A 15593-nucleotide genomic window follows, 5' to 3' on the forward strand; every position below is an offset into this window, starting at 1 on the left:
GTGTGTGTGTGTGTGTGTGTGTGTGTGTGTGTGTCATTCTTTAGATAGTGCCACCCAGAGATATAATTGAATTTTTGTGAGATCATCAAACTATAATAATACCAACCAGTTCATTGGGACTTTTTCAAATATTGTACCAAGATCTTCCAATTTCCTGTAGTTTTTTAACAGCTAGATGTAGTCAGCTGTTAAAAAACAGCTGACTACATCAGTGTGTGTGTGTGTGTGTGTGTGTGTATGAGGAAATATCTCAGCTGTGAGATATTTCCTAGCCACTCTCCTTGCAATATGTTGTGGAAAGACAAATACAGCTCCTCCTCCAGCATAGAGGTCAGTAGTTGAAAGCAATGACTTTGCGTATCATGTCATATTTATAATCCAGGGCAATAGAATCAACCAATTAGCTAAATATACAGATCCAGTCAATGTATGAGAATGCATTGAGAAGTGCATTTATTTCCGTAAACCAATTCACTAATTGAAACACATTATGTTGATTAATCACACAAAGAGTGATGTTTTCAAGTCTTTATTTCTGCTAATCATGATCGTTCCCACTTACAGCTAATGAAAACACAACTTTTAAAATTAAAATATTACATGAGATCAATAACATCAATGAAGTTTATTTGTATAGCACATTTCAGCAACTGTATTAATGCACATTTTTAATACAGAAAAGTGGGCCTAATGAAAAGCGTGGTTACCTGCTCAAAGGTTATTCACAGAAGGCATTTTAATCTGACAAATGAGCCTCATCTGAAACAATGTTATAATTTATTCAATATGGCTGTAAGTAATCATAACAGGAGATTGTTAGGGGTTCTACTACTATTAACACTTAGGATTGAGAATTCTCAATTATCTCCTTTTTCGTCATCATCTCATGTATATATGTTATTCTTTCTGGAGATTTTTTTTTCTTTATTTGCTGTTTATAAAAGTTTAGATTTTCAAAAATTTCAACAAAAAAAAAAGTTGAAAAATCTTTCTTAAAGAGCCATACTTGCAAGATGTAGTGGCATCTGGTGGCTAAAATAGGACGGTACATATAAAAGAAAGGAGAAAAAAAAACTGGAGAACTATTTCTCAAGACTTCTTAAAAATATAACCTGAAAGTTCTGCTGCTTTAAAACAAAACCAACAAGAATAAAGGCTGTTTCAAAGCATTTGCCTAGTATAAACATCTTTATTTAATCACGCTGAAAGTTAAAAAGTTTTCACACTTTCCTTTAGCGCTCACCAAGTTCCTGTGAAGCCAGCACAGATTACAGATTCCCTGTTGCAGCTTCCAGGAACATGCTTGACATGCTGAGTCAGTGAGGCGCTTTGCATTTTACTGCACTGCAGCTGTCAGTCATGAGGTTATCATTGATTGGTTCCTCAGCAAGAGAAAATCATGCTCCACATGAGGGGATTAAAATAAAACTGTTCGGTCACCCGTGCAGCACAGAGCACAACCTCCACGTGTCAGATGTGTGTTTTACATGCATCAGTGTTTATATGGGTTTCGTTTGGCAGGCAAGTTCACCCCCCCCCCACCGCCACACACACACACGCAAACACAATATCTACAAACACAATGTGCAAGCCTTCAGAGAGAGCTGCAGGAATTTAATAGGATTAAAAGCAGATGACTGGAAATTTCATAGACACATGTTAGTTGGAGAGCTCAATAAGACTGGATTAAATCAGATTTTTGGGAATCCTCTTTTTTTCTATTGTGATTTGTTAATTTTAAAGAAAAAAAATCAGGTTTCACCTTCACGTGTTCGGTCTCAGGTAGCTCATATGGACCTTAGAACATAAGCAGATACACTTACCTCCATCTATTCACCTTTTATTACTTATCAGACATATGATTGACAAGGTAGCAGCCAAGATCTCTTCAACTTCCTCCTCCAGCTGTGAGATATTTCTCTAACGAGCCCCGTGTCTCTCCTAAAGCATCCTCCAAACTGGATGGATCCAAACTCCCTCCGTAAGAATGCCATGAGAAAGCACTGAAGTGTATAAAGATATAACAGCATTCAAAATATTTTTTCAAGCCTTCCTGGTGGTCATGAATTATTTATGTTAGGAGAGTTGATGTAATGCTGCATGTGTGAGAAAACAATCACTGAAAAACAGGGATGTTCTTTAGCAGCGTACGTCAGCGGTTGCAGCGGTTACGGTTACTGGCATAACCCAAATCCACGCTGCCTGATTGCATATCCTAGAGACTGAATCCTCTCCTAGCACCGAGATTCCTTAAAGGTTGCCAACATTTCCAAAAAAGCATGTTTCAAAACAGTGTCAAAAGTATTGAAAAGTATTCCATTTTCTTTTGCCATTTTCAATGATCGGAAAGAGAAGAAATCAAAATAAATGTGGAAGAAAAATCTCCAAAAAATGGATTTATGCCTAATAAATGTGGCAGTTTTGACATTATACACAGCAAAGACATAAAATCATATCAAGTATTGTTAGTTTCTAGTTCAAATACCTTAGTACACTTGAAATAAAAACTACCATAAAATAAATTTTCAGCAAGATATAGGAACTTATTTTAAGTCAATAACTTCTTATATGTTTTTTTTTTTATTTCAAGTCTACTAAGATATTTAGACCAAAAACCAAAAATACTTTGTACAATCCTGTGTTTTTGCAGCGTATTCAAGTTGATTTGCAACATCTAATCCTTTTTATATTCATTGTGATGTTTTCTAATAATGCTTTTGTTTTGAAGTGAGTGAAAACTGTTTACGCTGAGTTTGTTTTATCTAACTAATCTTAGAACGGTTAAACCAAAGATATTTACCTCTCTAACTATAGGCACTCAGGTGAGGGTCACCGAGGTGAAAGACTAAAACACTGAACCAAACTAAGTTGATGTCACAATGCAGAAATCTTTCTTTTTCAGTTCCCAGTCAGAACTCAAGCTCAGTCCTCTTCGTTTCTCCCATCTGTATCAGCCTGAGTTGTGACAAGTCAATCTGTTCAGAGTCTTTCAACATGAATTATGGATGAACCCTAAACTTCAGAGCATGCAGGGGATTTATGTTGATTGAGCAGCGTCACGCTTTAAAACTTCTCCTGTTCGTATTACAGGTTTAGTGTGGATTTGAAAGAGGTTGCACAAAAAAGGGGTAAAATATCTGTATAATTTGCAGGGAATCCAAATGGAGCATCCTGTTAGCATGCTGGTATTCCCTCAGTGGCAGACCGATGATTATCTGTCGAGCTGAAACCTATTACCGGCATTCACTGTTTCATTGAGCTCCCTCTGATGAGCAATTAGTTAGCATCAGTCCATTCTGGCAGACAATGTCTTGATGGTCCCACACAAACCAGATAAACAAAAGCCACTGATTTGTGAAAACCAGGCTCATGTGCTAGCTGTGCTAATACATTTCTAAAGACTTTGAGTCTGGATAGTGTTGTTTATAAAACCACAAATTGAATGTGCTGCTCTACGTCAGAAAATATTTGTACAGAAAAATCGTGTTACCGCTTAATTTGGTGGTCCTTTTATTTCTGGCAAGAACAGCATGTAATTTTAGCAGTTAGGGAGAATTGTCATAAAGAACAACGTTGACTCCCATCAGTTGTAAAATCGTTAGCTGCATTTCCAATTGCTGCCGATATACTACTGATGTTGAGAAAACACAATTTCGCAATTATGGTGTTTCCATTAAATAAGAAATTAAATTAAATCACACCAGAATGAGGTTGTTCACAGATAAGTCGTAAAAAATGATAGCAGCTACGGATGTAAACAGTTACATCAGATATATCTATATTTCAGCCACGGTAGAGCTCAGCATCAGTCACCAGTGGAGATCTTGGCGTTGGCGCGGCAAGCCCCTTGTAATTGGGAGCAGTTATGTGTGTGCATCATTTTGGGGAAATAGTAGTTGGTGATGCTGTGAGAGCTGTGCTGGAATCAGCTGCACATTGTCACAAAAAAAGACATCCTCCTACGACTTGCTGTTGTCGGCTTCTTCATTTTTGCAAGTAGTAACATCCGGTTGCGGCTCATATGACTCGTTTGATGCGATAAAGATCTATTTTGAGAAATACATCTTTTTCGATACGGCTGAAAAAAAAACACCTCATCCCAGCACATAAACTTTTAATAAAAAAACATCAGTTTTTTCAAAATTGCTGTCTTTCCATTAAGTAATTTGATTTTTGTAATTTCTAATTTGTGCAATTTTATAGTGGATGGAAACGCAGCTGCTATTGGTTTCTGACAGAGCAAAGTAGAGCTCACTGCAGTAATGAGTGTAAGAATGAACCTTTTCTCTTCCAACAGTGAAGTGAGGTTAAAATGATCCAAGCTGTGATTGTATGTTGGTTACAAAATGAGATTTTTGTTAATTACCTGCAGTGGCTTCGTTTCAGTTCAGTATTTATGGATTATTCTATGGAACATAAATCCCAAATTATTCCTGGAAAGTTTGCCTATTGGTAGATTTTTTTGTTGAGCAATTATAATATATAAGAAGGATGACCTTACATCCTGTCATTATCCCGACAACATTGCGTTCTCCAGTTTTCAAAGAGATGCTCACTATCTAATTTATTTTTTACTCTAGTTGTGACCTTTATTTAACATAACAGGTAACCACAAACACTAAAAGAAAACTAAACGGGGAAAAAAAATCTAACTCTTGGACTCCAGGATGGATGTATGGCCTCACAGTCTAGCACACACCAACACAGGCTGACGCAACCAGGATTCTCAGAAGACAGACCAAGGCGGTAAAATGAATCAATAGGTCTGCTAACAACAGCAGCCGCAGCTAAAAGATTGAACGTTTAAACGCCTGCAGAAGCAGCAACATTAAGTCTTTTAATGTCCACTGAAACAGCAGCTGTGTGTGTAATAGACAGTTATTTAAATCACCATTAGGAAAGAGATGTAATAAACACACCTGTGATGGCGGCACGTCATTTGTTTCATTGAATAGTTCAGATGAAGCCCAAGAGCTCTCACTTGATGAGAAGATGGTGGATTTGATTTGATTTTCATCTTTCACTCACGAGAAACAGTTCCAAGATGTTTTTCAGACAAAAATTCCATTATTTTCCAGACTTAGTTTTCCAGAGTCCACAGTCTTACATTTAGATTTTACATAAAAAAAGATGCAGAATTTCTGAATTTAGGGTGTTAGGAAGGATTGGACAAATGGAAAGAAGGACAGTAAGAAATGCAGTGAAATAGAGGAGGGATGATGGAAATACTGAAAGTTTATAACAAAGAATGAAAACAAAATTAACGAGAATGTTTGGGTAGTTGTGTGGGACTGACCTCTCCCTTATTCATCTTCTTTTTTCATACCAATCCTGATTCATAAAGTATTGAAATAAAATTCCACATTTCTCCAGACTTTTCCAAACTGTGAAGGGACACTGACAGAAGCTCAAGGCAAAGATGTTTGTTGTGTTTTCAGAAAGTTTTGTTGACGGGTTCTGGGATTTCTCTCTCACACACAATTGTCTTGGCTCCTTCTTCTAGTCTCAGTTGTCCGAGAATATGAAGCTGCAGGGTCTTGATGAACAGATGGTGATGTTTTAAACAACGCCGCTTCAGTAAATTATCTTTCCGTTTTGGTGTCCAATGGCTTTCTTTTGATGTGAGATTTTAATTTAAGCAGATGAAACATGCCAGGGATAGTCAATTTGGATTTTGATGAGTGTCATCAGAATTCCATGCTTTTTCAAAGGGATTACACAAGTCATGCTTCACTCAAGTTGCATTTATTGTGTACTGTAACGGATGTCAAACTAGTTTTGGGTGTTTAAGCTTTGAACTTTAAGGTTTATTTATTATGAATAAATAAAATGTGAAAAAAAGAAGCAGTGAGTATGTTTTACAGTTGAGGCATGACTAAAATCAGAATTGATATGCAGCTGAGTACAAATAAAGTGAAAACTGAACCTTTGAGATAATGTTCATCTGTGGAAGTTTGGTGGTTTTCCAGGCATGAAACTTCTGCAAGAAATGTTAATTTTCCCCATTTATGATTCCCTATATTTATTTGATGGAAGATTGTTCTTTGAATCAACAAAACTGTCTGGTTACATGATAACTTGTCTCTATTTTCTGTTGGTTGACGACTAGCTGTTTTTTAACAAAGTCTCTTCTTCAGTTTCTTCTACTTACCTTAGTTTGTTTGCTCATCTTTCACAATGTCTCAGTGTTTGAAGTAATTAAGAACTTAGCATAATATCACAGATTACAAGATGGCATTAGCCAGATCATTGTTTGAGTTTGGTTTTTGGTTACCTCAGCTGTACTTTATTTTTGCAATGCAGATTTTGGGGGATTTGTGTGTATGGACATCATGCCTCACCCTTGTATTTCTTTCAAGGAAAATATTTTCCTTTAAACTACCTTAAATGTTTCCCACTTGGAAATAATCATGCTCTTAGAAAAATGATGGACTTCAAATAGTTTGGAAATGGCCTTTCTGTCTTTTTCTGATTGAAGGGTAAAAATTGCTACTCTTCAAATGTCATTGGCTATTTCTTTAGACTCTGTCATTGTGTTAACTCACATCAATAGTCATATTCAATAAATTAGAATGTATGTTCCAATTAGGTACATTTGTCAGCTTAAAAGTATCTTTGGAAAACTAGAGACCTTTAAGCAGGTATTAAAGACACTTTTCATTGAGGTCACATTTCTGTATTTAAAATGTTTTTTTTTTATTATTATTTTAATCTTAAATGTTTTACTTTCATTAGCAGTAAGGTGAAAATCATCATAGCTAACGGAAATAAATACGTTCAAACATCCACTTGTGTCTAATGTTTATAATGTGTTTCACTCAAAGTTCACAAAATATAGGATTCTTCAAGAATATTCTACCTTATTGAATGGGTCTGTAGATAACAAAATTCTCAGAAATACAAATTTTAATAAGTCTTAAACAAGTTCACAAATGAAAAAAAAATGGAATCAAATAATTGTATGCTAAAATCCACATGTAATTCAAACAGGATAATTAATTGTGACTATAAAAGTGGATGGAGGTGACTGCTGCTGTTTTTCCATCTTGGCACTGGGCTAAGACACAATACTCCAGAGCAGTAAACGACCATCTCTTGATTTTATAGCGGTGGTCACTTGCTGGTGATCAGTTAATCCAACGCATTGGACTTAACAGCATCACATTGGCTTCATTTTAGTTTAATAGACAATGGCTTCTTGTACTAAAAAAGTTGGAATGAAATAATTAAACCTGGTAAATGATCAATTTTATTACGGTCATGTTTGCAGTTGCTGTGAATACATATAGAAATTAAAAATTCTTGATGTAAATTGGTTTGCTGTTGTGGTTATAATTGCATAACATAAAGTTTTCACAATCAAGTTCAAAAACAACCTTAAGTAAACATTAGTCGTGTTTGGCTTTTGCGTCCTCCTCCCAGTTTTGCTTCAAAAAGCTGAGCGCCCCCTGGCGGCGGAGCTCTGAGCTTCAACAGCGTCACACAAGCCGGTGTCCGTTCCAACACTCGGAGTGAAACTTGTCTGCGCTTCGGAAAAAGAAGCGAGGTTTGGGGGCTCGTCGCTCTAGACGCTTGTTGTTTTTTTTCCTTCTCCCAGAAGAGACATGAGGCGAAAGGAAAAGAGACTGCTGCAGTTCGCCGGGCTGCTCATAGCGGCTCTCTTATTCCTCCCTAACGTCGGTCTATGGTCGCTGTACAGGGACCGAGTGTTCGACAACTCGCCCGACACGGTGGACGGTCCGGGCGGCATCCCTGCGATTCAGGTACGGCACCGCTCGGCTTCGGCTGCCTACTCTTCTCTCGCCCGTTTGTGTAATGGCGTGAACGGTTGACCGATATAACCACTTCAAATGTGTGAGTTTTGCTGCACTCCTTCAGTGTGGAGGCAGAGATTCAGCGCAACACAATCCCCTCCCGCCCCCTCCGGTACTCCTTCCCCTGCTGCTCTGAACGGTCTGAACTGCAGGAACTTTTGCTTCATTCCTCCATTGTGACTATTGTTTTGTAAAAAAAAAAACACACAAAAAAAACCACGAAGCATGTTTTTATCCGTGTTTAAATGTCAGTTTTACGTCCAGGTTAAGCAGCGGAGCCACGTAGTTCACCCGGAGCTAGACGTCAGAGAAGTTACAATATCAGTGACTTCAGGAAGTTGTCAAAAACGTAAAACTGGTGCGTTTACAGGTTACAGGAAATAGCAAAGTTTCATTCACTGAAGAACTGTAAGAAGGATATAAAAGCATAGCCATTGAATATTAAAATTAAGGAACATGCTTAACGTAGCCACGGGATTAAAAGTATTGCAATAACTCAGGAACTTGTGACTCATAACGTCCTCATATTTTTCTCGAGTTTTCAAAAACAAACCGTCACTGCATAGCAAAAATAGTTTCAATCTAACTCATGTGTTTCCTGGCTCTTTGAGCCCTTTGGCGTTATCCTCTGTCAGGTGCAGTGAGAGTATATGCAACAGGCTGAATCGCTTACTGGCCTCCAAGGTGTGAATTCATGGCACTTAGAAAATGATAGCCAATAATTGTTGCATTCTAAAAAGTCCTTTAGGATATTAATATTGCACATATTAGTGATATTGTAATGAATTTGTCTCTCTAAATTGCCATTAGGTGTGTGTGTGTTTGTTCATGGTTGTCAGTCTTGTGTCTCTCTATGCTGGCCTGTGATGGACAAGGAGTGCAGAGGATGGGTGGATAACAGTTGAAAGACAACACGCTTTCGAGCAAAAGTAAAGATCTTTACCCTTACAGAGTTGCTAAGAGGCTCATGGACTTTTAATTGACTGATCTATGTGTTTTATATGGATCTAGAGACAGCTGATGATCACATCTGCGATATTTCTGGAAGTGGTGGAATGCTGGGAATACTCTCAAGGAGTCATTGTAAAGTCTGCTCTCCCCCTTCTGCTTTACAAAAGGGGGAGTTGACATATTCAGATTATTATATAGCCATATGTTGCTCTGATAGGTCTTTTATCTTCTACACACAATACCTAAGGACACTTGGACATTTGAACTGGAGTACTTCAGAAAGAAATCCAAAATTTCTGCCCTCCACAAGCCTCAACCAAACCTGAATGTTCTGTTTTAGTGTTATGAATGTGACTGAACCGTTAACTTGTTTCTGAAGCTTTTGTTTCCAAATTGTTGTTTGCTGGAATTGCACAGAATCAAAATTCTGAGATTTTTTTTATGTCACTCTATATTGTATGTTTCACATGCAAACACTCAACAGAGATGATTACTGTGATGTGAAGTTCAGATGTATAAAGCTGCAGGTCATTCATCATGTTATAATGGGCACTGACTGTTTAGTGGCTCAGTTTTTTCATATTTCATACCATAAATGTTATGGTGCATGGTGTGATTGCATTAATGTCCTTCAGGGTGACAGTTGCTGCCCAACAATCCAGTAGTCAGATGTTTATATCAGACGTAAGTTAAAATTAAATGTTTACAAATTCTTCACAAAAACTTGATGTATGGCACTCATTTGCAATTAGCCCCCCTAAATCAAAACGTTGTAGAATAATCTTTTGCTGCAAGTCTTTTGAAATAAGTCTTTACCAACTTTGAACAGTTGGAAACTATTTTTTTTGCCATTTATTCTTTGTGAAAATAGTTGAAGCTCAGTTAGACTGGATCGAAAGCATCTGTGAGCATACATTTTCAAGCCTTAGGGCAGATTCTGAATTGGATTTAGGTCTGGACTTTGACTGGGCCAGTTTCACGTGGGCATTTTCTTGTAGCTCTGGCTGCATGGCTGAGCTGTTTTCCTTTTCAACAGTTGACCTCTTGCCTTGTCTCAAGCCTTTCATAGTATCTACAATATATATTTTTTTCAAAGGCTTTCCCTAGGGCTGTACAAGGCTGACTGATCATGTAATGCCAATATAATTATTACATGTATAACATTTTCCTCTCTCTGCTCTCTCAAGTATTCATACATTTTAGCTATTTGCAAGTAGTCGTGGTCTCTAATTCCTGTGAATACTGTATTGTTTTCTGGACACCTTTCTTTCTGTGCCATTATTCACTGGCCCCCACGACTCTTCATAAGCTTCAGCATCTCTGCTACTAAAGATATTCTTTGTGGGCACTGATCCAAATGGTAAAATATATTATCAATGTGCAGTTTAAATGCTTGAAAAATAATACCTACCAAATATTCCATCCAAAACTATCCTTTGCGATTACAATATTGCACTCAATGATATTGTGAGGAAAATTCCAAATCAATATATTGAGCAGCTCTACTTGCTATATTCTGAGCAACAAACATTGCACTCTAAGCAGTACTTTTGCTTGATTAATGTTGCATACTGATGGTCTGATAATGACGCAGGTGATATTGTGCAGCCCTACCTTAGCTCCATCTACTTTCCCTGTCTTTGCAAAGAAAAGTCTCCTCATATTTTCTCGTTTACATTTTTGATCTTGTTTTTTGTTCTTGACTTGAACATAATTTATTAAAAGTTTTCAACAGCGGAAAAAAATTACGAGACGTTGGTTGGTTGTTACTCTACACTATAAAAATGTTGTTTTTCCCTTTCCATTTTTTTTGGTGAGGGGGAGGGTTATTTGGGAGTTAGAGCTCCCAAATAAACAGAAGCCCTTTGGCAGAGAAGAACAGCTTCTCCAATTCAAATGAGGCTAAATGTGCTGAATGGAGGCTTTCATGAATGGTATGTGTGTCTAATTTAGTTCTGCAACAAATTCAGCAACTTCAGTGACCTGAGAACTGGAGTAAAAATGACCCAATTCGGATTAGAGTTCAGTTTTTGTGTGCAAACCTGCTTAGGTACAGTAACTATGAAACTAACCTTCTGTAAATATTAACATTCATTATCAGCACATTTGAGACCTGAAAAACATGTTCTACTGAAATTCCAAAATGGTTTCTTTGATGTCTTATCAGCAGCTAAAAAGGAATTGTGGGGACAAGAAAACCAGCTGACCCAGCAAAACTTTTCTCCCTGGTTACGTTTTTCGCGCTTTATATTTGACATCTTAAAAGACAGCAGGATACCATAAATGGAGATTAAAAGAATTTTGCTGCAGTAGGAAAAGCCTAGTACGTATTAGCAAACGGCGAGATAACTGCTGTCAGCCTCCAGAACCGTTTGATAAGGGAGCGATGGGCTGATATGTGAAAAATAAAATAGAATGAGGCCAATTGTTGCCAGCAGCGCAGAAGAATTTAAAGATTTAATGAATTCAACAAAGCTTGTTTCACACATCAGAAATGATTGTGCAGCTATTTGGTCAAAGTCTCCTGATGCCAAAGCCTAGATGCAGACAATGTGTCACATCAAATCAGTTGTAGAAATAATAATTTATGCATTTCATTTATTGTCAGCTTTTAAAACACTAAAGGTCACTTTTTAGTAAAGGTATGTCCAAACAGCTGGCAGCTTATTTTAAAAATGGATATCTTTTATTTTCTCACTTGCAAATGCATTCCCATTACTAGTCGAAGCATTTTTTTTTATTCAAGCATTTTTGCTATTTTATTAACAGTGGCACTTCTTAAAGGAATAACAATTTATTTTCTACCAACCCACACAGACACGAAGTTTAAGTTCCCTTTGAGTCAGGTGCTGCTTCTGCATGGAGTTCACCAACTTTTGTCAATACATTTTTTGATGCATTTTGACACAACAATGTTCTTGGAATCATTGGATGTTTCAGATCATCATCATACAACTGATGTCCTCATCACCAGGTGATGAGGACAGGGTTAATAAGCTTGTGCCCAGATGGCTAGCTTGCTACCATGACTCAACAACTGTCATCTCTTGAGCCACAGCCAAGGGTTGAGGCCCTCTCTGCTGCTTTGGTAATACTGTGGATGATTAAACTCTTATGCCTAAAGTCTTCAAGGCCTTGGTCAAGAAATGGGCTGTGAAATACACAACTAAATTGGTGGTGTTCTCGGAGGGACGTAATTGGTTTGCCCACTAAAATCCCTTGCTTCAGTGATGGTCTTAAGGCGTTGGTCATGCCTGCACCAACATCGTCCTTCTCCAAGTGCAGGTAATTCAGTGATTCCCTTTGTGCAAGATATCTGAACTTGGATGCACATCATAATCACCTGGAATTTAATGTGGTGTGGCTCGGCTTTCTAAATCTTAGTTTTGGTCTTTCAGTTCAACCATGTTTTCCCATCTTGTCCTCCTGTTGCCTCATTCCCACTGCCTCGCATGATCTCCTCCACAGTTGCTTTCATGTCTGCTTGGACAAGGGATTCAGGTAGTCCAGCCAAGGACCTGACTGGACTACATTTCTCAATTCCCCTTCTTTGTTTTGTTTCAGAAACGGCATGGATTCACCCCATAGGTTTTCTATGGCTTTAGTGTCAGAGGACTTGACTGGCAGCAATAATCTTGTTGGTCTGGAACCAAGATGCTGCTCACTTTTTGGTGTGTTTGAGGTCATTGTTTAGACACTCATTTCAACAGCTTTCTCTTCAGCAGCAAGTATTGTGAAATATATATATTTCATTTTATACTCAGAAAGTATGCCTATTATTTTCTTTACAGTAATTATTACAATGCTACAGAGACTGGAAACTTTCTTTGACTACCTTGAAGACGGTCATTGGGTGCTTTTTTACATTTTTTTTTAAAATTTTGATTATTCCTCACATCCATTCAAAGGGGAAGATTTGTTTTCTTCTGTGTCTTTCTGGTTTGGGTTTTCATTTTAAAGCATTTAAGATAATTTCAGGTGAACAGCCTATCATTTTCTCCACTTTGTACACTTTCCTCTAAACTTTTTAATCAAAGAACGCTGTTCTCCTGAGCAATGTTTGGAACAGCTGACTTTATTCAGATTTTTGCAGGAATGCACTAAACAGCATGTGCAACATTTGCTGCCTTCATCCTTAAATAAGGGCCCCTTGCTTGACGCATTTTCACAAAATAAATGGCTTCACTGATTGAACTCCACACAGCTATTATTTTTGAAAAGGCTCTTTTCTATTGATGATTAATTTATTCAGAATCATCAGCCTGCATGTTATGACTGCTGGGGCTGTTGGTTTTTTACTACTCTGCTTCATCTATTAGATTATTTGTCATGTAGAAATATAACTAAACCATTAAAAATGGTGTTGGAGCGCTTTTATTTTGAACACAACTGTATGGTGTGGAATGAAAAAATAGGCTAAAACATTGAAGGAAGGTCGATGATAGAAGAAGTTAAGGAAACACGCAGTGGATGACTAGATGGATTTTAGATAGGATTTGAAAAGTGATCCAGTGCCAAAGGTAGAGTTCCAAAAGTTGGTGACAGAGAACATATGGCTCTAAACCTCATGGTCTAACACAGCAAGTCAGTGTAAAAGAAAGATATAGCAGTTTGAAAGGACAATAAGAAGAAAAGGACTTCTTCTAATTGTTGAGTTTTTGTTTTTTTTTGTCACTGTAAAATTTTACGAAATTGTCTTCAAAATCATCACTTTACTTGGAATTGCTCCAATCCTTGATTGTTGTAATCAAGTGCTGTAATTTATGGCCATACCTTCAGTTGTATTATTATATACAAGAATGATAATTTAGCTCCACAGTGGAGCTGTTCGTAGCATTGTTACCTGGCAGCAAGAAGATCTTTGATTCCTGGCCTGCAGTCTTTCTGCATGGTGTTTACATGACCTCTGCTAAATTGTAAATATTCCTACCATGTATTAAGGTCTTCTAATGTTTTTTCATTTTCAAATTCTTTGTGCTGCATCGGTATATAGATGTTAATTGTTTTTTCCTTACTGTAAACACTTCAGATGAAGTTTCGCTTCTCTAAATGTTTGTGTACTACACCTGTGTTCTCCTTTGCGACACAAAACACTGTTGATGCCAAGGAGCCACATACTCATTCTGCAGACAGGAGACTGTTGATGACGGAAGACTTACTTTAAAAGACCTCACTGTGTTTAATTTGATTTGAACCAGCCAAAATAATGCAATTATACCAACTTACTATTTAAAGTCCAATGTGAAAATTGGCAAGATATGATGTGTCATCTTCATATCATGGAAAATAATTTTGAAGTTATAAAAAATGGCCATGCCTTGTGATGGACTGGCGACCTGTCCAGGGTGTAGTCCGCCTCTTGCCTGTTGACCGCTGGGGATAGGCACCAGGTCCCCTCCAGACCCCACTAGGGATAAGGATCTATGGATGAAAAATGGCAGGAGGTGGATGATAAATACTTCAGAGGCCCCAGGACAGAACCTTCGGGAGCACCTTAAGTAATGAGCACAAACGGGGTTTGAAGGAATGAAGTGAACTGTTGCTAGAGTGCTCAGGAGGATGTTTAGTGATCAACAGCCAGACTCAGATCCATAGGATTGAGGATAATTAAAAAGTCCAGAATCAGGAATACTGGATGCCAGATTATTCATCAGAGATTGTTTTAAAGATGAACATGGACGATGCATGCAACTATTTTTAATGGATTTTGGAGTGAAATTAAATGTCCTGTCCTGTAGGATGTAAAAACTTAAATGTTTTATCCCAAACCCAAAGCCAGTGTAAACTGATTGAAATTCTCTCATGCATATGGTTGTTGAGTGAGCGCTCCATGGTGCACCGGGAAACAAGACCTGTCTCAAAGCATCCCTGCTGTGACAGTGACGGAAAGGTCATTTGCACATTTCGTCGTCTCCCTCATTATGAGGCAGGCCGTGGAAGCGGAGGTGGCTTGGCTTCAGCCTCATCCCGCCTGCTCCAGACGCTCGGGTTAAGTGCAGGTTTGAAAAGATGAGAGCAGAGAGTAGAAGTGAAAGGAGGCTGCCTGTTTTGACCTAGTACCTGCTGTGCTGCTCAGCTAGCTGCCTGATTGACTCAACAAAATTTCAGGTAGTCTAAGAGTCTTTTTAGTAAATCCTTCGCTGTATGACATGGTTAAGAAAAAATACCTCAGTACTAAAATACAAATGTTAAATTGTTAAACATTAAACTGCATTTATTTAGAAAAATAAGTTTGTAGTCTATGCTGCTGTTGAATATTACCAGAAATTATTTGCACTTATTACAGTAGCCAGTGGTAATTATTTTTGGGTCATTTGTGCAGGGAGTGAGAACAGCGGTGAGTTTGTTGACTCTGACTTTCTTTAAAGTCAGTACCCATTTTTGTTGATGTGAACAGGGCCGTGAAGCACCACAGTGTCTTCTGTGTCAGTGTGAGTTAATCTGTATTTACAGTTCTCACAAGAAACGCTCAATACAATCGGTTACAAAAGCGGTTTGGAAGAACATTAAACTGGTTTCCAGAGAGAGAGCTCATCCCTGATTCCACCTGGAAAGCTCTGGCTTTGGCCCTTGGCTGTGTCAAGCTGGCAAGACAGAATCAATCACATCCAATTTGTCCTCATTTCCCATTGGATTGGATCATCTTTTTACATTTGATCCTTATTTCTGTTCATCTCCAGACAAACGTTTGTATTTTGTAGCGATTATACGTATGTGTCAGATTAATGTGGAAACATGTGGAAGAAATTGTACTGGTTAAACTTTGAATTACTTGCTAAAATGCTCTGTGTAGTGTGTTTTAAGAGTTGTAAAACATTTCAGTCTTCA

General features: G+C 37.8%; 1 protein-coding gene across 1 annotated transcript in view; it reads left to right on the forward strand.

Moving 5' to 3' along the window:
• The first annotated feature begins 7091 nt into the window (after window positions 1-7091).
• Window positions 7092-15593, forward strand: part of LOC103476255 (polypeptide N-acetylgalactosaminyltransferase 10) — a 101316-nt gene continuing 92814 nt past the window's right edge. The window contains exon 1 of the mRNA XM_008428460.2: window positions 7092-7763. Coding sequence (XP_008426682.1) covers window positions 7605-7763 — 159 coding nt within the window. The 5' untranslated portion in view covers window positions 7092-7604. The remainder of the gene's footprint in view (window positions 7764-15593) is intronic.

The sequence above is a fragment of the Poecilia reticulata genome, linkage group LG14 (assembly GCF_000633615.1).
Source record: "Poecilia reticulata strain Guanapo linkage group LG14, Guppy_female_1.0+MT, whole genome shotgun sequence".
Lineage (NCBI taxonomy): Eukaryota > Metazoa > Chordata > Actinopteri > Cyprinodontiformes > Poeciliidae > Poecilia > Poecilia reticulata.